This window comes from Ceratotherium simum, chromosome 39 (assembly GCF_057802395.1).
Source record: "Ceratotherium simum simum isolate JZ-2026a chromosome 39, ASM5780239v1, whole genome shotgun sequence".
NCBI lineage: Eukaryota > Metazoa > Chordata > Mammalia > Perissodactyla > Rhinocerotidae > Ceratotherium > Ceratotherium simum.
The window spans coordinates 11,318,781-11,339,350 of NC_141938.1; the positions used below are offsets into that span (position 1 = coordinate 11,318,781).

The window sequence follows — 20,570 nt, forward strand, 5'->3', positions numbered from 1 at the left end:
ATGAAAAGAAAGACAATGTATGTCTTGTTTAGTATCATAGCCCTTAATAAATATTCGTAGGATGAATAAATGACATTGTGAAAATTCCTTAACTTCTCCAAGTCTCCTGCGTTTTCTCATCTATCTGTTGCAGGGTGTTTGGGCTGGACCAGTGGTAGAGTTTAGTTGCTTCTGGCAAACTGTTGGGATATACCCTTATAACGCCTCCAAAACTCCTACCTGCATGAGTCGCTATTCATGGATGTTTTGAGAAGGTTCCACTGGAAGGAAAAGAGAGAGAAGACAGAAGGGTGGAGAATGTCCATGTGTCCAGCAGACCTAAGTGGTTACTTGGAGGCCCCTTAAGCAAAGGGATAGAATGAGAGATGGTGTCACGGTGTTTACGAGTCAGAAGTGACTCCATACCCAAGGGCAGCTGCTTTCGAGCCCGGGAGACAATGGCAGCCCCCAGCTGGTGAGAGAACCTGCTGGTTCCAGCACAAGTCAGGATGACTCTCAGCACTCTGTGGGCTTGACCTGGCCACAGGTGAAGATCACTGTGCTGAGCTGGGCAGAAACTTGGGGAAGGCATATGAGGGACTTTGACAAGGAGGTCAGAGTAGAGGAAGATGGGAGCAGAGACCAGATGCTACTTCAGCAAAACCCACAAACTCCCATAGAGGGATTTTTCTGGGAAATAGGGAAGAAGAAGGAAGACAATCTGAGATCCCACGGTCAAAAAGCTAGACACGTATATCGAGCCAGCCCATATCTGTAGCACTGGCAGAGGCAGTTTGAGAGTTTCAAATTACATATAAAGTGAGGAGGGAGTCAAGATGGCGGTGTAGGCAGACTCTGAACTCATCTCCTCCCGGGGACACAGCCAATTTACAACTACTCATGGAAAAATTACCCCTGAGACAGAACTGAAAACTGGATAAGAGGAACTCCTGCAACAAGGGACAATCCTGATTGAGGTGGAAGAGGCAGAGGCTCCCTTCTTGAGAGGACAAATGCCACCTTCACAAGCCACCAGCTTCACAGCAGCCCGGGAGCAGCCCACAGGTACAGAGCCTCCCTGGAGGCGCGGGGCCCTGAACCAGGGAGTGCCCCCGCTGTGGGCATTTTGTGGACCCAGCACAATCGAGACGAGTGGCATAATATCTGACTTTGCCTGCTACTAAAACATTGGGGAGTACCCCCAGAAAACCTGGTTCACAAAGAAACTAAAACTGGCTCTTAAATGGCCCGTGCGCAAACTCACCCGTTTCAGAAAGCAACGTAAAATCACCAGAAAGAAAGGTGCATAATGCTTTGGTGAAAAGAGACTCACCTGATAGGCCCTGAGTGCATCTCGGTGAGAGGTGAGACCTCTCCAGGTACTGGGACATTGGTGGCGGCCATTGTTGTGGCCTGGTGTGGGCATGCTGACACAGACACCATTGGAGTTCTCCCTGGGGCCTGCTAGCCCAGGTCTGCCCCACCCACTAGAGCACGGATTTAATCCAGCTCAGCCAGGGCAGGCAGCCCACCCTAGAGACTGGCCCCACCCAGCAACTAGCCCTCAGGCAACTTGTGGGCCTGCATAGATTGGTGACTGGATTCTCTGCAGCCTGGCAACTGAGCCGACTTCAGTGGGGCAGGGCATGCACAAGGAGTGGGTGGAGAGTGTGGGGCAGTGCTGGAGTGTGTGGGGCTTCCGCCGTGGAGAGACTGGGTCGACGTCGGGAGGTCAGGGCACACACATGGGGCAGGACTGTGTTGACTATGTGTGTGGACCTGTGGGCGGCAGGACTTGTCAGCTGCAGAAGACTTGTGCTTCTCAAAGACACACATAGGGGGTTTGTCCCACCTTCCCAAGTCTGAAACAATTGGGTGCTTCTGTGCCTGAGGCCAGCCCCACCCAGCTGCAATCCTCAGAGAGCTGACAAGAGACCTAAAGGCGGGAGGTTTATAGCAATTGTAAGCCTCTGAGCCTAACAACCTGCCACGCTGGGGGCCTACTCACTTAAAAGAAATACTGCGGGCCGGCCCTGTGGCTTGGTGGTTAAGTGCACGCGCTGCGATGCTGGCGGCCCGGGTTCGGATCCCGGGTGCGCATCGAGGCACCACTTCTCCGTTCATCCTGAGGCCGAGTCCCACATACAGCAACTAGAAGGATGTGCAGCTACGACACGCAACTGTCCACTGGGGCTTTGGGGGGAAAAAATAAAATGAATAAAATCTTTAAAAAAAAAAAAAAAAAAAAAAAAAAAAAAAAAAAACTGCAACACAAATGTGGTATTAGAACTTGCAGCCAACAGTGCTGGAGCTCCCCACGCCTGATAAAGAGACTGAAGGGCCCACAACAACTACAAACAGCTGAGCATTACAACAGCTGGCCAGGAGCATAACTCGGCCTACCTGGGCACATACAGGGAGAGCAAACAGGCCACAACAGAAGGACACACATAGCCCACATAGAGGTCACCCCTGGAACATTGAGAACTGAGGGAAGCACATTGCAGGACTCCTAAGGCATCACTTGTATAAGGTCACCTATACAAGAGCACGAGATGTAGCTGACCTACCTAATACATAGACACAAGCACAGGGAAAGAGGCAAAATGAGGAGGCAAAGGAATACATTCCAAGTAAGGGAACAGGACAAAACTCCAGAAAAGGAGCTAAGTGAAACAGAAATGAGCAACCTACCCTACAGAGAGTTCAAACTAAGAGTGTTAAGGATGCTCACTGATGTGGGGAGAAGAATGGATGAACTCAGTGAGAATGTCAACAAAGAAATGGAAGATATAAAAAAGAACCAATAAGAAATGAAGAATACGATACTGGAAATGAAAAATTCGCTAAAGGGACTCAAAAGTAGAGTAGAGGATACAGAAGAACGGATCTGCGAGCTGGATGAAAGACTAGAAGAAATTACCCAAGCTGAACAGGTAAAAGAGAAAAGAATTAAAAAGAGTGAGGACAGTCTAAGGGACCTCTGGGACAACATCAAGCGCACTAATGTCCGTGTTATAGGTGTCCTGGAAGGAGAAGAACGAGACAAAGGGGCACAGAATCTATTTCAAGCAATAATAGATGAAAACTTCCCTAACCTAAGGAAGGAAGCAGACATCCAGGTACAGGAAGCACAGAGAGCCCCAAACAAGATAAACCCAAAGAGGCCCACACCAAGACACATCATAATCAAAATGTCTAGAATTAAAGATAAAGAGAGAATCCTAAAAGCTGCCAGAGAAAGACAAGTTACATACAAAGGAAACCCCATAAGGCTATCAGCTGACTTCTCAGCAGAAACCTTACAGGCTAGAAGAGAGTGGCATGATATATTTAAAGTGCTAAAAGGAAAAAACTTACAGCCAAGAATACTCTATCCGGCAAGATTATCATTCAAAATGGAAGGAGAGATCAAAAATTTCCCAGACAAGCAAAAATTAAAGGAGTTTGTCACCAAGAAACCAGTGCTACAAGAAATGTTAAAGGGACTGATTTAAGGGGAAAAGAGAAGACCACAAATAGGAAAAATTATCTATTTCTATGATAAGAGGGCAATGGATACAAATGAACAAAAAAGAGGTTAGATATGATATCAAAAACATAAAATGAGGGAGGAGGGGAGTTAAAGAGTAGAGCTTTCAGACAGAGGTCAAACTAAAGAGACCATCAATTCTGTATAGAAGGAGAAAGGAACAGAGAAGGACTACTAAAACACTGAGAAAAATAGTTAAAAAATGGCAGTAAGTACATACTTATCAATAGCTACTTTAAACATCAATGGACTAAATGCTCCAATTAAAAGGCATAGGGTGGCTGATTGGATAAAACACCAAGACCCATATATATGCTGCATAAAAGAGACACACTTCAGACCTAAAGACACTCACAAACTGAAAGTGAAGGGATGGAAAAAGATACTCCCTGCAAATGGCAATGAAAAGAAAGCTGGGGTAGCAGTACTCATATCAGACAAAATAGACTTTAAAACAAAAACTGTAAAAAGAGACAAAGAAGGGCTCTACATAGTGATCAAGGGAACAATCCAACAAGAGGATATAACACTTGTAAATATCTATGCACCCAATATAGGTGCACCTAAATATATAAAGCAATTATTAACAGATGTAAAAAGAGAAATAGACAGTAACACAATAATAGTAGGGGACTTTAACACTCCACTTACACCAACGGATAGATCATCCAAACAGAAGATCAATAAGGAAACATTGGCCTTAAATGGAACACTAGAACAGATGGACCTAGTAGATATATACAGAGCATTCCATCCAAAAACCGAAGAATACACGTTCTATTCAAATGCACATGGAACATTCTCCAGGATTGATCACATATGAGGCCACAAAACGAGTCTCCATAAATTTAAGAAGATTGAAATAATACCAAGCATCTTTTCTGACCACAACGGTATGAAACTAGAAATCAACTATAGGAAGATAATAAAAAAGGCCACAAATACGTGGAGATTAAACAAAATGTTACTGAACAACCACTGGGTCAACGAAGAAATCAAAGAAGAAATCAAAAAATACCTGGAGACAAATGAAAATGAAAATACGACATGCCAGAATTTATGGGATACAGCAAAAGCGGTTCTAAGAGGGAAGTTTATAGCAATACAGGCCTATCTCAACAAACAAGAAAAATCTCAAATAAACAATCTAACAATGCACCTAAAGAAACTGGAAAAAGAAGAACAAACAAAGCCCAAAATCAGTAGAAGAAGGGAAATAATAAAAATCAGGGCAGAAATAAATGGAGACTAAAAAAAAAAAAAATAGAAAAAGTTAATAAAACCAAGAGCTGGTTCTTTGAAAAGATAAACAAAATTGACACACCTTTAGCTAGACTCACCAAGAAAAAAAGAGAGAGGGCACAAATAAGTAAAATCAGAAATGAAAGAGGAGAAATTAAAACAGACACCTCAGAAATACAAAAGATTATAAGAGAATACTATGAAAAGCTATATGCCAACCAATTCGACAATCTGGAAGAAACGGATAAATTCTTAGAATCATACAACCTTCCAAAACTGCATCAAGAAGATGTAGAGAATTTGAATAGACCAATCACCAGTAAGGAGATCGAAACAGTAATCAAAAACCTCCCCAAAAATAAAAGTCCAGGACCAGACGGCTTCCCTGGTGAATTCTACCAAACATTCAAAGACTTAATACCTATTCTTCTCAAACTCTTCTAAAAAATTGAGGAGGGGAGGAGGCTCCCTAACACATTCTATGAAGCTGACATTACCCTGATAACAAAACCACACAAGGACAACACAGAAAAAGAAAATTACAGGCCAATATCACTGATGAACATTGATGCCAAAATCCTCAACAAAATACTAACAAAGCGCATACAACAATACGTTAAAATGAGTATACACCATGATCAAGTGGGATTTATTCCAGGTATGCAGGGATGGTTCAACATTCGCAAATCAATCAACGTGATCCACCACATTAATAAAATGAAGAATAAAAATCACATGATCATCTCAATAGGTGCAGAGAAAGCATTTGACAAGATACAGCATCCATTTATGATAAAAACTCTGAATAAAATGGGTATAGAAGGAAAGTACCTCAACATAATAAAGGCCATATAAGACAAACCCACAGCTAATATCATCCTCAATGGTGAAAAACTGAAAGCTATCCCTCTAAGAACAGGAACCAGACAAGGCTGCCCACTGTCACCACTCCTATTTAACATAGTACTGGAAGTCCTAGCCAGAGCAATCCGGCAAGAGAAAGAAATAAAAGGGATCCAAATAGGAAAAGAAGAAGTGAAACTGTCACTATTTCCAGATGACATGATTTTATATATAGAAAACCCTAAAGAATCCACCAGAAAACTTTTAGAAGTAATAAACGAATACGGTAAAAAGTCGCAGGATACAAAATCAACATACAAAAATCAGTTGCATTTCTATACACTAACAACGAAGTAGCAGAAAGAGAAATTAAGAATGCAATCCCATTTACAATTGCAACAAAAAGAATAAAATATCTAGGAATAAACTTAACCAAAGAGGTGAAAGATCTGTACACTGAAAACTATAACAGATTGTTGAAAGAAATTGAAGAAGACACAAAGAAATGGAAAGATATTCCGTGCTCTTGGATTGGAAGAATTAACATAGTTAAGATGTCCATACTTCCTAAAGCAATCTATAGATTCAATGCAATCTCTATCAAAGTTCCAACAACATTTTTCACAGAAATAGAACAAAGAATCCTAAAATTTATATGGAACAACAAAAGACCCCGAATAGCCAAAGGAATCCTGAGAAAAAAGAACAAAGCTGGAGGTATCACACTCCTTGATTTCAAAATATACTACAAAGCTATAGTAACCAAAACAGCATGGTACTAGCACAAAAACAGACACACAGATCAATGGAATAGAATCGAAAGCCCAGAAATAAACCCACACATCTATGGACAGCTAATCTTTGACAAAGGAGCCAAGAACATACAATGGAGAAAAGAAAGTCTCTTCAACAAATGGTGTTGGGAAAATTGCATAGCCACATGCAAAAAAATGAAAGTAGATCATTATCTCCACCATACACAAAAATTAACTGCAAATGGATTCAAGACTTGAATGTAAGACCTGAAACTATGAAACTTCTAGAAGAAAACATAGGCAGTACGCTAGAAAACATAGGCAGTACGCTCTTCGACATCGGCCTTAGCAACATATTTTCAAGCACCATGTCTGACCGGGAAAGAGAAACAATAGAAAAAATAAACAAATGGGACTACATCAAACTAAAAACTTCTGCACAGCAAAGGAAACCATCAACAAAACGAAAAGACAACCTAACAATTGGGAGAAGATATTTGCCAACCATACATCTGATAAGGGCTTAATCTCCAAAATATATAACGAACCCATGCATCTCAACAACAAAAAAACTAACAACACAATTAAAAAATGGGCAAAAGACCTGAACAGACATTTCTCCAAAGAACATATACAGATGGCCAACAGACACATGAAAAGATGTTCAAAATCATTAACTATCAGGGAAATGCAAATCAAAACTACAATGAGATATCACCTCACGCCCGTCAGAATGGCTATAATTAACAAGACAGGAAACAACATGTGTTGGAGAGGATGTGGAGAGAAGGGAACTCTCATACACTGCTGGTGGGAGTGCAAACTGGTGCAGCCACTATGGAAAACAGTATGGAGATTCCTCAAAAAATCAAGGATAGAACTACCATAGGATACAGCTATTCCACTGCTGGGTATTTATCCAAAGAACTTGAAAACACCAATGCGTAAAGATACACGCACCCCTGTGTTCATTGTAGCATTATTCACAATAGCCAAGACTTGGAAGCAACCTAAGTGCCCATCAAAGGACGAATGGATAAAGAAGATGTGGTATATATACACAATGGAATACTACTCAGCCATAAGAAAGGATGAAATCCAGCCATTTGTGACAACATGGATGGACATTGAGGGTATAATGCAAAGTGAAATAAGTCAGAGGGAGAAGGTCAAATACCGTATGATTTCCTTCATTAAGTAGTAGATAATAACAACAATAAACAAACATATAGGGACAGAGATTGGATTGGTGGTTACCAGAGGGGAAGGGGGGAGGGAGGAGGGTGAAAGGGATAATTTGGCACATGTGTGTGGTGATGGGTTGTAATTAGTATTTGGGTGACGAACATGATGTAATCAATGCAGAAATAGAAGTATAATGATGTACACCTGTAATTTATACAATGTTATAAACCAATGTTACTGCAATAAACAACACAAACAAACAAAAATTTTAATACTTCAAAGGCAATTAAAAATCTGTCATATAAAAGTCTAAAAGATTTGAATAACAAGTACCTTAATATTTAAAAAAAAATTACATATAAAGTGCATAATTTTATCAAAGTTGGGAATTATCCATGAAGTAGGGTCACAGAAGTGGGACATAACAAATATGGAATATCGATAATAAAGCGATGTAATATTCAGGCGATAATGGCAAGTACTATTGGGTGTTGTACATTATAGGATTTCAAAAGAGAAGTCATACCCCCTCCCAAGATATGCATTAGAAATGTCTCCTTCTGACATCTTTCATATTTTTTAAAGATGAAAGTACTTTATTAAAGATATATTTGGAAATATAAAAACCATTGCATTCTAGGCTCAATAAACCCAAATGGCAACGGTAAACAATCTTTAAGATCTTTAGTAAGAGGAAGGTTTTACCAGAATGCCTAAGAAGTTTGCAGCATTATTTGAAACAAGCTGTTTTAACGCAGTTCAAAATCTCACTACAGTGAGCTTCAAGCAAGTATCTGAGTCATGGATACAACTTACTTTTTCATATTTGGTGGTCACGAAGATGGGGCAAAGTAGTCGATATTGTTGGTGGCTCTCCCTAGTCCCCTTTGTGGGCCTGCTGTCCCCTTCTCCAGAAAATTGGCCTCAGCCAAAGGGGAGCTGCTATACATCTTCCCACCACCACGGGGGCAGCACGTAGCCAATAACTGACTGACACAGGGATAAAAAAGGCTGGTCCCCTTGCCTCAAAATGGGACCAATGCTGAGGTACAATTCATGCTCCAGAGCTCACGGTGGGGTCAGGCTGCAAGTAGGTTTCAGCTGAGACCACAGCCTTGCTTGGCTCCTTCTTCTTCTTGTACTTACTCTCTTCTAAGAACACTCCCTCAATAAATCATGGGCACCAAAATCCCTGTCTCAGGCTCTGCTTTTAGGGAAGCCGACCGAGGTCGCGTATTATCGTTTTAGAAATAGCAGTGTTCACAATGGGATTAGTGTAGAGTTATTGTCACTGGAAACTTAAACAAAACCGTCTTTGGGTGACTCTGCAAGGGCATGACATTATCTGTAAAACCGAGGGTGTCCTTCAGGAGGCAGAATAAAGAACAGTGTCCTGTTGCTGTGTGGTAGATTGACATGCTCTTTCCTTGATGCATTCATTCAACAAACATTATTGATCCAATCCATGAACCTAATCTTCTGTTGGGTCATAAGTGTGCAGAGATAAATGACAAGGAACTCATAGGACAGTGGGGGACAAAAACACATGAACATCTGATTATAATCCAACATGCTGAGTATCACAAATAAAAGACTGATAACTTTAGGCACAACAGCACAGAAATGTTAAGGCAGGGAGGCAACCAGATGACTTAGAACTGATGATGGAAAGCTTTTCTATGAGTAGAGCTTAAGTAAACTTCAAATTACTATATTTCTAATGATTTACTTTTGGACAGTTTGTGAAAGTTTGATAGGTTTGTGCAGTTACTAATGTTTTTCTTCAACCAGACATGAAGGAAGACATATAAGCTTCCTCTCATTGATAACCTACCACTAATTTCAAAAGCATTTAACTAGAAGTGTGCTTAAAATTTAGCTCAAAGATGTTCATTACAGTATACTTTATAGTACTAAAAAGTTGGAAATGGTGCAAACACAGGCTAAATACATTATGACACATGTATACCGTGCAGCTCTCGAGAAAAAAAATGAAGTTCTAAGAGGTTTGATGAGTTGAAAAGATGTTCACAATACGACAAGTGTGAAAAATAAAGATTTTAAAATAACATGGGCATACTTGTTCTATGTCACCCTGAGGATAACTTTCTGTGTAGCCATGAGACATCTGGCACTATGTTATGGTTTTCTCTTTCCATGTGGACAGGTGTGACTAGTACAGCATTATTAATAATCAAGTATTTTTAAGCAAGGGGTACCAAGGATGTTGTCCCACTTCCTCAAAAACCAATATGAATCTGGCCCCCAAAAATCATGACCAGGGCCCGCCCCAGTGGCCTAGTGGTTAAGTTCGGCATACTCTGTTTCGGTGGCCTCAGTTCAGTTCCCGGGCGCAGACCTACACCACTCATCTGTCAGTGGCCTTGCTGTGGTGGCAGCTCACATACAAAACAAGAAAGATTGGCAGCAGTTGCTAGCTCAGTGAAAATCTTCCTCAGAAAAACAAAAGATCACCATCAGGGCCGGCACTGGGGGAAGGGGAGGGAAGCACTCGTCCCAGGCACAAAATTTAAGTGTGCATCAAATAAACTAAGTAATCAAGATAAATACCATGTAAATGCAATTTTTAAAAATGTCAAAATCAATGCAAGAAAATCCATGATAATCAAAATATCCAAATCCAAGATCTGACAATGTTATGCTGGGGTCATAATGGAACCTGATGCAAAAAGGAAAAATGTGAGCCCCTACATACACTTTTGCAATGTACTTTTAATTGTTAATTTTTTTCTAGAAATTGATTTTGAAAATATTATTGATGAGTTTGCTTCCATTAAAATCAAGAAAGTCAACTTTTAATAAATTCTGGTTTGGGGAAAAATAAAATATTTAAATTTAAAGTAATGTTTTAAGTTCTAATATTCTTTCTTTTCAATTTTTTAATATTTTTTTTCAATGATACTTAATGTGCTGGGAGGGAAAAGCATATTGTAGGTGGTCAATAAATATTTCTTGAGTGAATGGATCTGTCTTTTTTGGACGCCATAAATTATTTGGATTATAAGAGGACAGAGTTACTTCACTTTATATTTATGGGATTTGAGAACCATGCAGTTTTTATTCCGAGTTTCTTTTCTCCCTCTGGTGGAGGCATATGAGGCCATGGGGGTAAAGGAACGTACCAAGCATAGCTTGATGTTTATATTAAGAAAGATCCTTATTGTGGAGGTTACAGCTTTCACTTACCTTAGAAACATAGGGTTCCTTAACACGACTGTATTTTAAACCAACCTGTAACACTGTAGTAGAGATAGACAATGCCTTGTGCAAGTCTTCTGTCAGAAAGAACTTTATTCAAGCATTATAGATTTATAGACCTTGATAGCTAAGAGGAAATGTAGATGCAAATCCTCCTCTTTGTATATTCCAAATTGTTGCAATCAAATGCAAAATGTTGACAATCCATTGGCTGCTGTATCAGTTAGCAATTGCCACAAATAACACTTCATAACAAACCACTCCTGAAACTCAGTGCCCTAAAATAATGATACCTGATTGTTGCTCCTGAGTTGACAGGTTGGGTGGGCAGGTCTGCTGATCTTGACTGGGCTCACTGATGTGACTGCAGTCAGCTACAAGTTGGCTAGGTGGCTCATTAAGGATAGCCTCAGCCCGTGTAACGGGATGACTTAACTCTCCTCCATATGTTTCTCACATCCCTCCAGCTGGTTAGACTGGGCATGTTCTTATGGCGGAGGCAGGGGTGCAAGAGCGAGCAAGACAAATCATGCAAAGGGCAAGAAGGGATGCACACCCAATTTTGAAACCTCTGAGTCATGCTTGCTAACATTCCGTTGGCCAAATAAACTCTCAAGGCCAAGCCAGAGTCAGAGAAGGAAGGGCTACAAAGTCACAGGGAAGGGGTGTGGAAGCATGGAAACCATTCTTGAAGGCATTGATGCAATTAACCTACCACAATTGGCAATGGGTAAAAATCATGCCTTCAATATCCCTTAGAATTGTCACCTCTGTATTGAACCCTCTGGACAAGCCAAGCATTGAAGACCAACCTATCATAAATGAACTCTTGTTTGTAAACATGTGTCAGCCCCCCTCCCAAATTGTGGCTGCCACAAATAACAAAGACTGAGCCTCCATTAATCAAGTTTAATGTTGTGATCAAATTGTTCAACACAGGATCATCACCGAGCGAAGTGAATCCTAAATGATAAGTTAACTCAAAGTAAATAGTTAGTATTTTCTCTGTATCCCCAAACTAAGAATTCCTGGGGTCAAAGAAAGAGAAGGAGAAGGACTAGTGGCCTGGAAGAGGAGCTCTCTGGTCAAGAGTTCAAAACCCAGCTCAGCCCGCTACAGCTGTGTAATGATGGGAAAGTTACTTAACCTCTCTGAGCCTCAGTTTCCTCATCTGCAAAATGGAGAGTAACCATTCATTCACGCTTTCATTCAAAATATTTATGAAGAATCCACTGACTATACTTCCCTGCACTTATGGAGCTCAGAATCTAATTGGAGACACTCAAGAAGAAAAGAAATTATAATACAGAGCTAGAAAGCATGAAGCCTTAGAGGACACGCAGAGGTGACATCTAATCCTACTTGAAGAGATCTAAAGAGTGCGTCCTGGTGGAAGTGATGACTAAGCTGAGACTCAAAGAAAGGGTAGAAATTAGTCCAATTTTGAGGAAAGGTGTCCTAAGAGGAGACAATGGCAGATGCAAAGTCCTAAAGCCAGGAACATGTTTTCCTTTCTAGTTTTAAAAACAAGCTCTGCTATCAGCATGGAAAACAGAAGAATATTCTAGAGCATTCACTCACGCACAACACAAACCCCCCGGGGATCTCATTAAACCACAGGGTCTGGTTCAGCAGAACTGGAGTGGGGCCTGAGATCCTGTTTTTCTAACAAAGGGATGCTGATGCTTCTGGTCCACGGACCACACTTTGAGGAGGCAGGCTGGAGAGTGGCCATGGAAGGGAGGATATGTACATTTTAAATTTTCCTTCTTCTCTCCTTGGCACTCAAGACTTTATGGGGGACGAAGAGCAAGGCAGGATGATGATAACTTTGTGAGCAGTGCGAATCCTAAAGTCACAAAACAGTTCCTGGAAGGAAAGGAGACGTTGGTTCCCCGAAAGTTTCCAGGAACCCAAAATATTTCCAAAGGCTTTGTCATCAAGTCCTTCAACTCTCTGTGAAACGCTGGAATTCTGCTCCATCGACCGCTCCTGCTTACCAACATAACTCTTTTAAGTGTTTGTGCCAAAGTAGCGTACATGTCAGTGTGCTTTATTTATCCCCTGGGGCTCTCGTTACAGTTTTACTGGCCATTTCTTTAAAGGCAGGAGGAGTCTTTGTTAAAGGGTAAGCCAGTCGGTTAGAAGACAAGCCATATCCTGAAGCCATTTCCATACTCTGTGACAGGTGCTAGAGAGTCAGGCTTGGAGCCACACGCCAGAGAACTTAGGAGAAAACAAAATGGTAGCCAGATGTTCTTAGTCATGCCATTGCACTAGGATCTATTATTTCCTCAAAACTCTGGAAATTCAAAGGCTTGCAGAACATAGAAGATAAAATGGTAATCTGGAAGAGAAAGTCTTGTTTCTCACCAGCGCATGGAACGTGGGAAGAACGCCCCACCCATCAGTGTTCTGAATCACCCAGAGAGTCCTGGGGCTGGTGAGATCTGCAATTCCACATTAAGCCATGAAGAGAAGATTTCAGCGTCAGCTCCTGCCGGCACCTGCTGTCCTCAAATGTTGCTTCATAGCGTATTTGAAAGCAAGAAAGAGCTTTAACCCTGTGAGAGAGAAATCAGAACTGGAATCAGTACCAAGATTAGTACAAACATGATCCCGGGGGTCATATCTATAGGGACATGGGTCTTATAAATACACAGAGAGAGAAATATGGCAACACAGACTAGAAGAATAAACCTTAAAATGTTAACAGTGATTATCTCTAGCATGGCAGGCACTGCAGGCAAACTCCAAAGCCATTCTTAACCTCTTCACCACTGATAGCTCCCGCTCTAGAAGCTAGAAAGCCAAATACTTGTTTTGTCAAATTCTTTTGTAACTAGGAGTGGTCATGTGACACAGTTCTGACCAATTAGATGAAAGGGAAATCTGCTGAGGGGTTTCTGGGAAAAGCTTCTGTTTCCTGTTAAAGGGAGAGGCATGAAAGGAGAGGCTGCTGCTTCTGCCCCATCCCTCTTCTTCCTGCCTTGAACATGGTCGTGATGTCTGGAGCTATGGCACCCACCTTGCAACCATAAAAAACATTTTGATGAAAAGCCAACATGCTGCTAGCGGATTGGAAAACCGGGAAGAGCCTAGATCCTTTACAATACCACTGAGCAATAGAACGAATACCAGCAACACCTAACTCTGGGCTTCTATTCTTGCAAAAAAAATAATTCCCTATTTAATTAAGCCACTGGATCTTAGTTACTTGAGCTTGGAATATGTCAGTGAAAAAATAAGACATTCTAGTGTGAGATGGAAGACCGTAAATAAATAAGGAAGTTATAGCATGTTAGGAAGTGGCAAGCGCTATGAAAAGAAAATCAGGATTAGGGGCAGGAGAAGCATGAATGTCAGGGTAGGAGAAAAGGAGGCAGTACGAAATAGAGTTGCCAGAGGACATACTATTGGTAACAGATGATTGGAACAAAGATTTGAAGGAGGTGAGGGAGTTGGCCATGTGGGTATCAGGACAAGAACATTCAAGGCAGAGTGAGCATCCAGGTCAAGATTCCTAAAGAGCAAGTGAGCTTGGCGTGTCTGAAGAATCCTGAGCAGGCCAGCATGGGTGGAGCAGAGGGAAGTGAGATTAACAGAAGATGAGGTCAAGGAGGAAAAGAGGGTCAGATCGTACAGGGCCTTGTGGGCCATCAGGAGGACTTTGGCTTTTACTGAGTAAGGTGGGAGCCATAGAGGTTTGTAGGCAGAGAAGGGATGTGACCTGCCTCAGGAGTTCACAGGCGCCCTCTGGCTGCTGCAAGGAGAACAGACCAAAGGTGGGGCAGGGAAAAGGCAAGAGAGGAAGCAGAAAGACCCTTTATGAGGCTATTGCCATAATCCTGGCTACAGACAATAGGACTTGGAACAGAATAGAAGCAACAAAGGAACAGAGAGGCGATCAGATTCTGGATACATTCTGAGGAAGTGTCAACAGGATTTGCTGATGGATTGGAGATGAAGGGTAAGAAGAAAGGCAGAGTCAAGGATAACTCCACGGCCTTGTGCTGAGCAATAGAAGGATAGGGGACCCTCCATGGAAATGAGAGGTGGGGGGATCAGAAGCTCAGATTGGAACATGTTACATTTGTCACATCTGTTAGACATCTCAGTGGAGGCACTTGGTAGGTGGTTGGTTATATGAGTCTAGAATTCAGGAGAAGGAGCTGGACTGCGCATTGTTTAATATTTTGGGGTCATTGCTAATAAATGGTGTTTATGGCTGTGAGACTGGATGAGATCTATGGTGTAGAGAAAAATGAGTACTTCCATGGAAAACGATGTATTGTCAGAGCACACATCTCCAGGTTACCCAGTTCTGATCTATGTGGGAGATATTTTACAATTCTGTAAATTTTAAATAACTGACAGAGATGCAAAATAATTCCATGGAAAAAACAGTTTTGCGTCCATTTGCACATTCATTTCAATATTCCTGAAATTGTATATACGTATTATAATTCATAGGTATTATAATGCATATATATGTAATACATCTATAACATACAGGTATATGAAATTTTATATGTATTTTATAATAATAATTATATGTATAATTATATAATATATAATTAAACATTATATTATATATATTATGTATATATAATTATCAATGAGGGAGCCAGGCAGATGTTATAACTGGGTCAAAAGAGAACAGCAAAGAACAGACATATACATGTATTATGTAATATATATTATGTATTATGTATACATTGTATATATTATATGTGTATTATGTATTATGTATACATTATATATATTGGATATATTGCATATGTATTATGCAATATATATTATATATTATGTATACACTGTATGCATATTATATGTATATTATGTATTATGTATACGTTGTATACATTATATGTGTTTTATGTATTATGTATACGTTGTATACATTATGTGTATGATGTATTATGTATACATTATATACCTTGTATATATTATATGTTATATACATATATGTCTGTTCTTTGCGTTCTCTTTTGAGCCAATTATAACATCTGCCTGGTTCTTTCACTGATTGATGAGTGGAATAAAATCCTTAATGTATGCTTATTTTATATCTGTATGAGTCACGATTTTATCTTTTTTTTTTCTTGCTTGAGGAAAATTCACCCTGAGCTAACATCTGTTGCCAATCTTCCTCTATTTTGTATGTGCGGTACTGCAACAGCATGGTCACTGACGAGTGGTGTGGGTCTGCACCTGGGAGCCGACCCTGGGCCACCAAAGCAGAGCACACCAAACTTAACCACTAGGCAATGGGGCCAGCCCCCATGATTTTATCTTTTTTAGATCACATAGCTACCAAGAGGCAGAGCTGGGATTTAAACCTAGGCAGCCTGGCTCCTGAACCTCCACTCTTAAACCCTACACCCTATCAAATGAGCTAATACACAAGGACGCACTTAACTCGCAGTAGGTACTCAACACATGGCAGTGTTTAGTATTGCTAAGAAGTAAGCATTCTGTTTGACCAGAACCTGCATAAAACACCCAGTCTCTCACCGTTTTGGAAGTGGAGGAAAAGGATGTCAGTGTGACCCCTGAAGTCTGGGACTGGGATCCGGGTGTGGTCTTCCTGGTAATCCATCTTCTGTAATCTTCCCTCACCTGGAGATGGAGACACATCACAGGGAGATGAATCACTCCCAGATGCAGGGAAGTATGCTGGCACAGGCATGTCCCCTGGAAGGGGGGGCACCAGGGACAGTGAGGGCAGCAGCTACATACCTGGCGGTTGAGCAGACAGTGAATGAGGAAGATGAAGGCCCCCTGCAGGCTGTTGATGATGGTGAACAGGTAGGCCATGATACCAGCCATGGGTCCGATCTGGAAAATGCCCAACACCCAGGAGCTCCCCAAGATGAAGACATGGGCAAAGGCCTTGAATGTCAATAACCTGGAGGAGAAGGTTTGCAGAGGATAAGGTTCTGGGAGGTGGCTGTTGTCCTCATGGGACACACTCCCAGGAATGGTCTGAGGCTGCCACCATGTGACCCACCACCTAGATGGAAATAAACGTGGGGTGGAGCCTCCAAGCCTAGGCGTAGGGAAATCGAATCCTATAGGCATTTAAAAGGCTATTGGCCTACAGACACACATCGGCACAAAGACGTGTGGACACATGTATTTAATGCAATATTTTCATTAGTAATGAAAGGCTAGAAGGACCCATGTGTCCAAGAATTTAGGACATGTTAAATGAACAATGAAGCCATACAATGAAATACTATGAAGCCTTCTTTTTTTTACTGAGGTAAAACTCACATAACATAAAGTTCACCATTTTAACCACTTAAAGTATGATTCGGTGGTATTTAGCACATTCACAATGTTGTACAAACATCACCACTATCCAGTTCCCAGACACATTTATCACCCCAAAAAGAAACCCCATACCTATTAAGCAGTCATCCCCCATTTCCTTCTCCCCCAATTAGAAACAACTCAAATGTCCATCAACAGATGACTGGATAAACAAAACGTGGTCCATCCATATAGCAGAATATTACTCAGCCATGAAAAGGAGTGAAGCACTGACACACGCTACAACATGGATGAACCTTGAAAACATGATGCTCAGTGAGAGAAGCCAGTCACAAAAGTCCACATAGCATATGATTCCATTTATATGAAATGTCCAGAATGGGCAAATCCATAGAGACAGAAATCAGATTATACAACTGTTTTTTAAAATGAGATGAGAGTGACAATATACTATAGTGGGTAAGGCTCTGGGTCAGACTGCCTGTGTTTAAATTCTGATCCATTCACTAACTTTGCGGCCTTAGTAGGTTACTTAACGTCACTGTGCCTCAGTTTCCTCACTTTGAGATAAGGATGACAACACAATGTGTACACTATAAGCTTGTTCTACCAATTAATGAGATAGCATTAGACCTAAAGGTGCTTAGAACAATGTCTGGCACAAAATAAACATTTTTGTTAGTTGTTTTTAACCTTAAGTACTGATATGAAATAAGCTACCTATTATGTGGAAAAAACCAAGCGCAGAATGATATGTACAGTATCCTGTCATTTATGTAATAGAAGATGGATGTGTAAGTATAGAATATTCTGGAAGGAAGCTCAATTCAGGTGATAATGGTTGCTTGAGGTGGGAGAGATCTGGGGACCTGGGGAGTCAGGGAAGAGAGAAGGAATTAGTTTTCACGTGTTTCCTTTTATACTGCTTAATTTTTCTTGCCATGGCTTACATTAACTTTATTCTAACTTTTTGCACTAAGTTTTAAAAAATAATTTTTAGAAAAAAATATTTAAGATGGATGAAGGATTGGACACTGACGGGAAAACAAACAAGGGACCATCATTAGGTTACCGACAATAAAACCTAGACAATGTCTGGTTTGGGTGGGTTCTTAAAATGAACATTAGTTGAATGGTGAAGTTAAGAAACACAGATGCTCTATGAGAATACGAAAAAGTCCCACCTCTGTAAGATAGAATAATATATATGAAGATAAAATAATGAGATAGTATATTTCATCTATTAAATCAGCAAACCAACAAAAAAATGATAAACTCTAATGCTGGAAGGCTGGAGGTAAACAAGCACTCTTGTGAATGGAAATAATTTTTCTGGAAAACAATTTGCAATATACACTAAAAGTGTTACAATCCAACCTACCCTTTGACTCAGGCAATTTCATGCCTAGTGTTATGATTAAATAACCACAGATGTGGAAGAAGATTTACCTACAAGGATATTCAAGACAATACTGTTTATAATAGCAAAAAAAAAAAAAAAAAAAAAAAAAGTCAGAAATAACTTAAATGTCCAAAAATGAGGGATGATTCAAGTAAACTGTGCTGGCTCCTTACGTTGAACAGTTATACAAAAAAAAAGGATAGTTGACAAATTTCTAATCAAACAAGAAAAATTTTATGACGTGTTATTAAGAGAAAAAATGGTTATAAAAATAAAACAGTATGATTCTATTCTACTATGTACACACAGGAGAAGGATTAAAAAGTTTATTAATAGTTTCTATATATGAAACACTCACTTCTCCTAGTAACTGTGCTAAATGCTTCATAAGCCACATAAAGTGGGCAATATTAATATCTCCACATATTCTACAGATGAGGAAACAGAGTTTCAAAGAGGTTATGCAACTTGCCTAAGGTCACACAGCTTGTAAGTGACAGAGCTGGGGTTTTATCCCCCCAGATCCAGATACTGTGCTAGTCCGTCTTAGGCACAGGACCAGGTATACAAAAGGTACTCAATGAACAATTGTGGAAATAAGGAAGTGAGATTGGAAGGGGAGACGATAGGAAGGAGGGACTCACCTGGTGTCTTTGAGTGTTGAGACTTGGGCATTGACGCTGGAAAGCTTCTGCCTCAGGATCCAAAGTGTCAAAGTCAAGAGGATGGAATTGATCTACAAAGTCAAGCAAAAGGGACTGAAAGATTGGATATACACGAGGACAATGGACAGACCATCTATAAAAAGAGAACTCTGACCCACAGTCTGCAGTAACCACTCCAGGAAGCCAAACAATAACTACTGAAGCAATCAATTCTAAACGACCAGGACTTGATCAATAACTGACAGCCTCCTTAACTTCTGCCCCTGTTTCTGACTTAGCACCAAAAGGAGAAAGCCAATATGCTCCCCTAACCAATCACGTAGGATGCCTGCTTTGAGTTAGTCCAGCTATAGCATCACTATGTCAACAACCTCCACTCAGGGCACATCTGAAGCCTTCTGTTTCTCTCTATAAAGCATTCCCACTCCTCTGCCTGCCTTTGAGGCTCTGACGAATGGAAGTGATGGTGGCTGACTTTCTTATTATGGCAATCTCCGAATAAATAGCTTTTGTTTGTTCTTATTTAGGTGATCTTCATTTATTTCCACTGGATGCATCCAGGAAGTTAGAATCAAGACCAGTGCCCTGTTATGGGTTGAACTGTGCCCCCTCCTCAAAAAGATATGTTGAAGCCCTAATCCTCAGGACCTCAGAATGTGACTTTATTTTGAGATAGGGTCTTTACAGAGGTCATCAAATTAAAATGAGGCCATTAGGATGGGCCTTAATCCGATATGACTGGTGCCCTTATAAAACAGGGAAATTTGGACACACAGACAGACATGCATACAGGGAAGAGGATGTGAAGAGACACAGGGAGAAGACAGACATCTACAAGCCAAGGAATGCCTGAGGCCACCAGAGGTTGGAGAGAAGACTGGAACAGATCCTTCCCTGGGGCCGTCAGAGGGAGCGTGGCCCTGCTGACCCCTTGATTTCAGACTTCTAGCCTCCAGAACCCTAAGACGATAAAATTCTGTTGTTCTAAGCTACCCAGTTTGTGATACTCTATCAGCGCAGCCCTAGGAAACTAATACATGGCCCCCCAAAAATCTGATGGAAGTCAAAGCAAAACTTCGCTGGAGGAATACAACATCAAGAATTCCCAAGATTTAGATCGGTCAGATAGGAGCTCACAAGTAGCAATTACAAATGACACAGGGAAATGAGCCACCATGAATGAGAGGCAGAAGAAACGTCTTGTAGGATTGCAGAGTCCGGATTGGAGGCAAGGAGATGGTGCTGAACGTCCCCAGGATTCTCAGAGGGTAGAATAGTGATTGCCAGTGGCTGGGGGCTGGGGGAAATGGGGAGACGTTGGTCAAAGCCTACTAAGTTTCAGTTATGCACAATTAATAAGTTCTGGAGAGCTAATGTACAGTATGGTGACTATAGTTAACAAAACTGTATTGTACACTTGAAATTTGCTAAGAGGGTAGGGGTTAAGCATTCTCACCACAAAAAAAAGA

General features: G+C 40.8%; 1 protein-coding gene across 1 annotated transcript in view; it reads right to left on the bottom strand.

Moving 5' to 3' along the window:
- Positions 1 to 10,830: 10,830 nt before the first annotated feature.
- ADGRE1 (adhesion G protein-coupled receptor E1) overlaps positions 10,831 to 20,570 on the bottom strand; it is a 66,657-nt gene continuing 56,917 nt past the window's right edge. Inside the window, exons 25-28 of the mRNA XM_087425616.1 lie at positions 19,081 to 19,172; positions 16,498 to 16,666; positions 16,273 to 16,377; positions 10,831 to 13,319 (exon numbers count right to left, since the gene is read on the bottom strand). Coding sequence (XP_087281742.1) covers positions 13,314 to 13,319; positions 16,273 to 16,377; positions 16,498 to 16,666; positions 19,081 to 19,172 — 372 coding nt within the window. The 3' untranslated portion in view covers positions 10,831 to 13,313. The remainder of the gene's footprint in view (positions 13,320 to 16,272; positions 16,378 to 16,497; positions 16,667 to 19,080; positions 19,173 to 20,570) is intronic.